This window comes from Lasioglossum baleicum, chromosome 10 (genome assembly GCF_051020765.1).
Source record: "Lasioglossum baleicum chromosome 10, iyLasBale1, whole genome shotgun sequence".
Taxonomy (NCBI): Eukaryota; Metazoa; Arthropoda; class Insecta; order Hymenoptera; family Halictidae; genus Lasioglossum; species Lasioglossum baleicum.
Genome location: NC_134938.1, coordinates 9,208,385 through 9,218,905, shown reverse-complemented (window position 1 = coordinate 9,218,905; position 10,521 = coordinate 9,208,385). Strand labels below are relative to the sequence as shown.

The window sequence follows — 10,521 nt, the reverse complement described above, 5'->3', positions numbered from 1 at the left end:
CGGCGGCTTTAACTTTTTTAATTAATCGCATATAGTATTTACAATCTAAAAATTTCAATTTAGTGTTTCAAGCATAAACAAAGGTGCCGTTGACATTAGTAAATATCTATTTTGTATTGAAGTAGTTATTTCATTGAACAAAAATTTATTTAGTTGGAGTGATGTAAAGTTCCACGTGCCCAGTTATGTAGAAAGTGGAGTGCGAGTTAAAATAATCATTTTTTGCCTGCTATAACGTCCTTTTTAGGTATATCGCCAATAATATGAATTAGTATTAAGAATATAAAATATAGAATATAGAAATAGAATGAATAATAATGTGAAGAAGCGTAATAGAATAATATGAATGAAGAAGAATAATATGAAAAATCAATACCTCTTTCGAAACGATTTCTTTTGTTTCCATCAATCAGCATTGATCGAATACATAGTGCACTTTTTCAAATGAAAAATGGCAACATTTTGGTACTGGCAAAATTTCCGTCTGGATCTGTAGCTTTTCCTCCCTCTTGGTCCGATCTATACGACGGCAGTTTAGAAGTTTCTGCTAAAAGACGGCGCGTTCAATTACGTAGTACAAAAGGTTGGTCGATGTCGTCCGTTGTTCTTGTTCGACCGTACATTTGTTCGTCCTCGATGAGCTCGTCTGGGGCGGATCTCCATTGTTCTTAAGCTACGTTCACACTGAAGCCACATCGAGCAACTCTTTGTCGCTTCTCTCTCTCTCTTGTTGCCTTCTTCATCTTCTTTTATTCGGTAAAAAATGTTCGATGTCGCTTCGGTGTGGACATAACTTGAGAAAAGAATTTCCCCGATCGAGAAATCTAGTTTAATAAGGCTGCTCTCTTACATATTTTAGCATGCACTCTAATTAGCACTTGACTTCCTATTGTTCTTTGTGGCGGCATAACTGTTATAAAAGTTTATAATTAACTTCATTCTCAGAGACACGATAGAAGTTTTTATTAATCCTTTCGCTCGGATTTTCTGAAACAAAATTCTGTATTCTAGTTCTTTTCATACTTACTGACGTCGCACAGTGGTCCAAACGGCCGATTTAGGAGTGCAAAAGTATAAACGCTTCTAATAATCGATAATTCTGTGTTACATGTATTCTATACACATTAGGTAAGTATAAAGAAGGCTAATAGAGTTCCGTAAGTTTATTGAAATATTTTTTTTGTCTTAAAATATAGCAGAGAAGTAACATATTTCAATTTATAATGCCAGTTTTAATGTATAGTGATAGAAAAGAGAAACTTGTACACAATTCTTCGTTTTTTACAAAAGTATAATTTTCAGAAATGAAATTTACGTCAACAACAATAATAATGATAATAATGTGCATTCTTTGCACATTATTGCCTAATACGTCTATTAATCGTCTATTATATATTATTTATTATAATAATACGTCTATTATATATGTAAGTCCCACGCGTACTCGTCATCGAACTGTACCAGAAAAAATAAAATAATTTGCTAATCTGCATTTTTCTACAAATAAATTTGATGAAACCATAAACTACATATTTCATTCCTAATATTTATGCAAAAATTAACGCGAATACGGGCGAGCATCGTTAGTATTTCCTACTAATTTAAGAAATGAATTTCTTAAAACCTCTTCGTTCCACGCGTACTCGTCATCGAACTGTACCAGAAAAAATAAAATAACTTGCTAATCTGCAATTTTCTGTAAATAAATTTGATGAAACCACAAACTACATATTCCATTCCTAATATTCATGCAAAAATTAACGCGAATACGGGCGAATATCATTAGTATTTCCTACAACAAACTTAAAAAATAAATTTCTTAATACTTCCTTGAGGAACATTATTTAAACATTTCCGAAAAATTGTTTTATATTTTTTTTCATATCTTCCTAATGCTTCTGAACACGGCTGTTATAATTAGAAATCAATATTAATGTTCCAAACAAAAAAATAATAGGTGAAAAGGATGTCCTTTATATCGATGTACTTTTCACACTGCTACTTTCAACCTATGCCACACTTAACAATAATTGATTTGAGAAGTAAAATTGTTGATTTCAGCTTCTACAGACATGTGTGTTGATGTAAGAAACAGTATTAAATGCCTACTTCATGTTTGGTTTTTTGACTTTTGCACTCCTAAATCGGCCGTTTGGACCACTGTGCGTCGGTGCTGTAACATTAACATTGTACTTCTTAATTAGCATTCGTATAATTACTTGTTGAGTCAACACCTTCTTTTTTGAAGAAATTTTTTAGTTGTTTTATTAAACATCGAATCCTGAAAACGAATTTCTTCACTTCTCGTGTTAAAACATGCTGGTAAGATAATTAGATTCATTTTACAAAATCAAGAGCATTTTCGCAATTTCTTGGAACAGTGTCCTTGATACAGAGATAAATCGATTCGAGAAGTTTTCGTTAGCTCTTCGGTTTCAATAATGTTAAAGTCTTTGATACACTCAGTCCGGACGTACTATAAAGCCCGACTTTTACACCTCTCCAAGTCTTTTACAACGGGCGCTTTACGTGCTCGCCCCGAAACTGTCGGCAGTGAGTGCTTTACTTAGTATCCTGTGTCTCGAGCACCCACAGTTTGCGCTCCGAGGAGTACGAAAACAGTGCACTTAGCTGAAGGAGAAGTCACACAGTAACATGTATACAGGGTGCGTCGTTAGTTGACATATTTCCCGTTCTATCCCTTTAATTACCATCAATCTCGAATCATTTCAATTAATCTATGCTTTCCATTTCCGATCAATAGCTCCGAAAAAATCAGTGTCATAAAGATATTCTGGAGATGTGCAGAACAATCTTTTTTATAGAAGACAATTATTATAATTAGATCTTTATGCATTTTAATGAAAATTTTTAAAAATCGAAGATGTCAATGTTTGATTGCTCCTCTGTTAAAATCATTAAGGGAAGAAATGACATTCAATTCAGTTTCTATTTCTTGCAATCGATGCAGACAATTTTTATTTTGCATAAAGATCCGCAGTCTATTTATAATCAATCAGTAAATACGTTATGATAAAAATATGTAGTGTTGATACAAAAGAATCGCACATATTGATCCTGTGTAAATGTAATCTTTAAAAACTGATTTATAAAATAAGTAAACATCCAAATGAATGAATTTGCCACATCAAATTGAATATTCAACTAAATTGAGTTATGTCGAGCATATTGAGACAACTAGTCAACGTATCGCAAACTTTTTCATCCCTTCGGAGGTTCGATCCCGTTCATGTTGCAAAATGTGAGTATCTCGGCGTATTTATATTTCCAGAGCGACGTTGCATGAACACCTGATCTCAAAGGTCGGCGTGTCTGCGGTTCTGCCGAAACCGAAATTACAGGGTTAATGGAAGTCTGGACGTGGCTGCCCTTCTTCCAAGGAAACGGAAAATGTAGCTGGAAAGGTATCCTCACCCTCCTCGTTACTGCAGAAAAAAGAGCAGCTTGCCCTTTGCCACCGAATCACCAGACCCTCCGTATCTTTTCGCCCGAGACTACCTTCATTTTCGGAACAAATGCGCGCAATTATTTGTTACTCCGGCCTACGCCTTCTCCATTAGAGATAAATAAGAAACCGTGCTGTATCGACATCGGCACCCGCTGTTCCACCGTGATAAGACTTCCTCGAATTTTCTGCCTTCCACGGAAGAATCATTCTTGATTAACTTCCGCGAGAGAAACTCGTGGTCGCGAATATTGCGGGCGACCCTTTTTGCATTTACGGTACGTACAGTTTTGTAAAATGAACAGATTCGCGAAAATCCAACGTTTCCTCCTTTGTATAAATTAAAAGATTATAAATTTATAATCACTGGACTGCGGATCTTTATGCGAAGTAAAACTTCTGTGCATTGGTTGCAAGAGACAGGAGCCAAGCAAAAAGTAGGTGTTTCGTCATGAATGCATACAATTAGTATCTTTGTCATAAATGCATTAAATTAGTATTCCGATTACGACTGTTCAGAATACACGAACGCGTGAGATACAATAAAATAAGAAATGCTTTGAAGATTAATAAATATCACGTTTCCAGCATAGGGACTCTGTTGCAAATTTCAGTTACACTCATGATCTTATTATTATCCTGCAAAAAAGCTAAGCTTGCGAGATACGTTCGCAGTGCAGTGGTAGTATAAGCCGGAGATTCTAGCGTCAACAACAGGTGGCTTCAAAGCAATATGTCTCCATGAGATTTCCTTCCGTCTTGCGTCTTCTGTAGAGGGATGTTTCATCTAGTAGTCATCTTAATGTGCTCTAAACGACGACTTCGGTGAAGAAAATTTCAGCCATCCATCGTCTTTATTGAAATATTCTAATAGAAACATCAAAGCAGAAAATAAGAAATTAAGAATTCAATGAAACGAGTAACTGAACCACGAACCTTAAGTTTTTAAGTGGTACGAAGTACGAAGTATCATACCGAGACCTGTCTAAAATTCTGTATAAATTTTCTCGTGTACCATCAAGTGCATAATTTGGTATCTAATCAATCACTAATCATTTAAGTATTGGAGGAGGTGCTACACCAATTTCATATCCACAAAATGAAAAAAAATGGTACAGAATGGAATTATTCTAGGCAGGATGGAATGTTTAATTTTCGAGTTAAAACAGCTCCGACCGCAAAGGGTTAAATTCAAAGAAACTTGATGTTAGAACTTATGGTACAATACAGTAATTTTGTTGAGGTCTTAATGGTTGAATACAACAATAACTTACACATTTAATTGTTCAAGTTCTCATCGCATTGATCTTTTACCATTGATTCAGCTCGGCAAGAGGGACTCATTGTGAACATTTTCGAAGATCACGTTAGAACAATTTGTTTCAAGGCGTGCTCGGGCCTGATCTCGAAGGAGGCGATGGTGCCATCGTTGAAAGGCAGCGAGATGCTTCCGTCTATCACCAAGCCAGCGTCGAAACCTCCGGATTCGACAGTTAGCTTGTCACACTTCTGTCTTTCCGGGCAACAGTTTCCTACGACGCAGCGAGTCGTGGTTAGCTCCCGTATCATGTACGTCATCCGCGTATCCTCTGCACAAATCAAAGAAGGAAAGGTTACTCGGCGAACTGTGTGTATAATATGTACGTCACTTTCTATCGGTTCGATTGAGCCGGATTGAAATTCTCAATCGATACATTCGTCCAGTTATTCCGATTTCAGTCTATAAAGATGTTCGACGAGCTAGCTACCTGGAGGGTACATGAGAGCTCGATGGTATTTGTACAATAAATCGTTGGTCTCCTCCATGTTCAATTTCTTGCCCGTGGCTATTTCGACGACCCTCTGCACCGTATCAGCCGGCTGGAGGTTCATAGATTTGTACCAGGATCGAGAGCCTGACCCGGTGCAGACGCATACACCGGAAGATCGAACTCTATGCGCCTCGCCTTCCACGTGGATGATTAATGATATCGGCCTCGCCGCCGAAAATTCTCCCATGAATACCTGAATTTTACGAGCGGTCTATCGGTTATACTCCTACCTCTCTGCGTACTTACAGCGGGTGTACACAGTATTCGTACACTTCTTTAAAACGAATAACTTTTTAGTTTACTAGCTAATGTGTAAATAATTTGTTTTGAAATTGTTATTGGTCGCAATTACGGAGGAAAAAGAAAGGTCACGATTTTTAAGTTTTTTATCCGTGGCTATAATGAAAATTTAAAATATGTATTTTGTCAATCTAAGTAGGTTATACATACATATACAGGGTGGTCCATTTATCTTGAGACAGTCAATTATTACGGAAACCAGCAGGAATATGAAAAAATGTTTTATATAAAATATTCTTCATATGAAGGGGCACATTTAATGGCGCTATGCACATTTTTCCATAATGGCCTTTTAAGGGTCAGATGAAGGGCAACTTCATCTTTTCAAATATAAAACCATATTTTTTTATTTTATATTCGTATTCTACATCGAAAAATAATAATATTTTATATAAAACATTTTTTCATATTTCTGCTGGTTTCCGTAATAATTGACTGTCTCAAGATAAATGGACCACTCTGTACATGTACAAAGTTTCATTGAAATCGTGAGATGCAAAAAGCTCTGAATTTAGGGTTTGCGATTCATTTAAATCGCAGATTTTTAACCTTTTCATTACAGGCACAGATAAAAAATTTAAAAATCGTGATCTTTACTTTTTTCTTCGCAATTGCAACCAATAATAATTTTTAAAAAATTATTTATGCACATTACATGGTAAACTCATCCTTCTAATGTCCCGAAAATGCTCAAGCTGTTGTGTCCAATTTTTAAAAAGTTATTTATTTTTAAAAGGTGTACGAATACTTTGTACACCCACTGTATAATCTAATGTTAACCCTGTATTGGAGTGTAATTACACCCCATGCAATTTTCAGTGCAAAATGTAAAGAAAAAACTTTGACTGCGTAAGTATCTGTGAAATTTTTTTCACGACGTATGAAAAGAGGTATTTTTTCCATGCGGTATTTTCATGAGGCATGAAAAGATTAAAAATTTCAATTGTATATATAAAGATTCTCTATAAACGAAAATAATAAATTGAATAATTTCCATTTTTCTAATCATGTGTAAAATATATGTCACAGATAGCATTCCTTTCCATGTACGTTTCTATTAGTCTGGAGTGCGTTTACACTCTAAACGCAAAGTGAGGGTTAAAGTAGAACACCTTTTTTTAAAAACGGTTCGAATGACTTGGATTTTTGGTATTGACAAATTAAAACGATTAGTTTACTACACGGTGAGAGAGAAATTCGGAAGAAATTGCAATTAGTGAGAACACGTGTACTTGCGTTGATCAACAGCCAACAGCGAATAAATTTTAGCAAATACTTCACTTCGTTCAACGCCAGCCAAGGTAAAACTCTCTGACGGGGCTGCAGCGCGTCCGCAATTTTCTTTTGGGTCGATCGTATCAGGGCTCTGCGATGTTTATGTAATACGGTAATTACATTAATAAAAGATATTGCCAATATTTGAAAGTGTAATGCATATTTATGCGCGGCGAATATTGAAAAGGCAGAGAGAAATATTTTGTTACGAAACGGTCAAGCGTTTTCTCATGTACAGTTTATTTGTTTTATCGCGTATTAATATTGCTTTTACGAAATATAATCAACGGATCAGACGTATAAAAATACAGAGCCGAGTCAGTGGTACGAGTAATCGATATTGTTTATTGCGAAATTCCATGGCGGTTAACGATACAATTTAGCGATATCGTTAACCGAATAAAACAGACACAAAAAATATTGCTCGAATTGAAAAATCGACGAGGCAATCGTTGTTATTGTTGCTAGCGAAGCCAATTATATATCGGGTAATCGTTTCTCGATTTTCCTTGTTTTTCTTTTATTCCGAAATTATGATCCCAAACTATGATCCACCGTAACGGGCTAGTTGCGACTTTTTTATGCGCGAATCGTAACTGTGCGCGAACATTGTAATTTGCAAGTTATAACTGAGGTACTTGTAACGCCCCATAACTCGAAACTACTTGGGGAGAGGGACAGCCATGAAACGAAGACGCATCACGGGTCTTTATGAAAACGTAGAACGGGCGATATGCGTTGCTTGTTTAAAACTTAAGAGGATAAATTGCCGACAGAAAGAACTCCGTTAAACGAGCCGTCCCGAGGCAGACTATTTGCTATTAGAACTTCATTATATTTGAGAACCTAATTCCAGGTAGAAGCACTGGAGAACTGCGAAATTTCCACTCGCAGAACTTTTAATGTATACAAATAAGACATCAGCTCTTATCAGCATTATCTGCGTGATATAGGAGTCTCGTTGAAGTAACAGTGGGAACGGCAAATTTTATGCTTCCCCATTCTCATGATTTTTAAATGTTATCAGTAGAGACTGAGGATTTTATGCATTCACGACAAAAATGGTTGGTAGAATTTCAAATAGTAAACAGATTAAGAGGAATTATAAACAGCACAATGTATTATCTTCAACTTACTAAAATTATTCAAGAAAGAAAGTATTTTTTACTTGGTTCCTATTTCTTATAATCGATGCACAACATTTTTATTTTGCATAAAAATCCATAGTCTAGTTGTCAGTCTCATAACCTGGAGAACACTAACATCTTCTTTAAGTTTAAAGTATTTTCAAAATCGTTAAACATTGCACTGCCATGTACTGCTTTAAACAATCTGCAAACAAGGAATTGTTTCATAACTAGACTGCGGATGTTTATGCAATTTTCAAATTTTGTAGACGAATTTTAAGAACGTGGTACTAAATAAAATTCTATTTTCATTGGTAATAGCGTTTGTAGATCTAAAATAAATAAAAATCGCACTAAATTCTGTTGAATTTAATACTCCAGCAATTTTTGAAAATTTCTATAAGCCATAAATGCATAAAGATCTGCAGTCTATTCATAACATTCCTTAGGTCACCAATGATCGACAGAACAAAGCTAAATCTGCTTCTACTTTAACTCTTGTTTCCCGAAAAATTTTCGAGTAATTGAATAAATACGAAAAAAGTTGAGAAGAAAAATTCGTTTATAAGAGTGGCGTATCGAAATACGATATCAACCGTGTCGAAAGATTATCACGGTAGCGACGTATTGAAACCGCGATGGAGAGGAGGAATAGCGGAAACGCGAGTGCCGATCGTATTTCCGCAGTGCAGTCGCCTATTGCAGTGCGATGCCGCGAATAAAAATGCACATATTGATTTCAGACAGAGGGGAGAACAAGCTTAGATCAGAAAGGATAACTTTCCAATAATGCACCCACTCGACTCTTCTCTCTCCTTGGATCCGACTCTTCTCGTGTATGTGAAAGGGTCGTGTGTAAAGTCCCTCCCCATTCATTACTGTTCGTATGCGACTCCGCATCAAAAACGTGTATTCTCCTGAACGGAGTTTCGCGAACACGCTCTCGATGTCGGTGGTGTACCTCGACGGGAGCGTAAAAACGTTACTTCCGCTCGAGACACTCGGATTGATCCCGAACACCGGCTTTGTATTGTCACTAATTAATTTCGACGCGAGGAGGAACGTGCCGTCGCCGCCGACCGGGATCACCAGATCCGCCCAATTCACGCATCTAGACGCGTCCATGATCCTGGAACAATCGAACACGGACCGTCATGTCTCGTCGACATTTATCTCTGTCTCTGTGTTCATGGTCCCCTGAAGCTGCCTCAAGGGGGCAGTCTCGTTTCCAGGATTGCAAGGGAGCGGGATGCGCCTTCTCGTTTCTCGATAATGCAAGGATGGGGTTTTCTAGTACTCAAAAGCGCTAGGTAAAAGATCGATCGAGGGCGCAATCGCCCTCAAAAGTCCTATTTTCATTAGTCATTAGTAGACTGCGGATTTTATGCATTTATAACAAAAACTGGTGCATAGAATTTAAAGCAGTGGACATATTAAAAAAAAACATCATCGTATTAGTTTCAGCTTAATAAAATAATTAAAACAAGAAACATATTATTATTTCGCTTCTGCGTTTTGGAATTCACATGAAAATTTTTTATTTTCCATAAAGATCCGCAGTTTGGTTATTAGTTATTTATTTTATTTGTCTCGATGTCTTCCCAACCCGTCCCGAACATCGAGATTCCTACATTTTTTAGCTATCTTTATAAAGCTGCGACAGCTACATGCTGCCAAATAATGCAAATTACCCCTCGTAAACGTAAAGATAGTAGCGGTGTGCGAGAATCCGAAAATGTAGGAATTTCGAGGAATCTAGGATTTTCGAAGTTAACAGGATTCTCGATAAGACTAGTAGGACTTTTGAGGGCGATTGCAGCCAATATTGATCTTTAATCTAACGCTTTCGACTACTGAAAAACCTCATCTTTGCATCCTGGAAACGAGACTACCCCCTCAATGGGTGACGCTCGTGTAAAGCAGGGCGATCGATATTTTAACAATTTTGTTCTAGCAAACTATTAACTATATAAGTTGATTTTTTTAAAACCTAAGAAAATTGTTGTATTCATCTTTTAATCACTATTCCATCAAGTTGCATGGAAGGCAGATGGAACTTGTATCAATCATTGGATTTTGAAAGGTAAAAAGTGTTTCAATGTTAGATAGTCCACGCTGGGAAAAAGCAAACCTTAATCTTTATATGAAAAATTGTTTTCCATGGATCGTTAGGTGCTAAAGAAAACTGATTCAGCACTTTCTTTTCTCGAAGTAGAATTAATGAATTTCTTACTTAAATATCATGCAAGACTGAAAGATGCATTATTGTGCACGTCAACGTCGCGTACATGCTTCTATTTTTTTACGAGCAGGTCATAAACCCACGACGGTAGAAGGAATATAGAGAAAAGTTTGTGTACTTTATTGTTTAGAAGTAGAACGCACCGTGTTTTCTTCTTTTTCATATTTTGAACGCTTGATAGCGGAGAGAAATGCATTCTTTTGAACGCAATATTGGAGATCCAGCGTAGCCTGTGACGAACGGCTTCCAAACAATATAGCGAACGTGCGAACGAAAGGGATGAACCTTTCTTTAACGTCG

At 36.6% G+C, this 10,521-nt stretch overlaps 1 protein-coding gene across 1 annotated transcript; it reads right to left on the bottom strand.

Moving 5' to 3' along the window:
• Positions 1-4,657: 4,657 nt before the first annotated feature.
• Positions 4,658-9,215, bottom strand: LOC143212875 (NAD kinase 2, mitochondrial). The gene is made up of 4 exons (XM_076432137.1): positions 8,779-9,215; positions 6,859-6,943; positions 5,215-5,470; positions 4,658-5,055 (listed from the first exon to the last, which is right to left on the bottom strand). Exons 1-4 carry the CDS (start codon positions 9,102-9,104, stop codon positions 4,829-4,831), a joined length of 894 nt encoding a protein of 297 aa, XP_076288252.1. The 5' UTR covers positions 9,105-9,215; the 3' UTR covers positions 4,658-4,828.
• Positions 9,216-10,521: the final 1,306 nt, after the last annotated feature.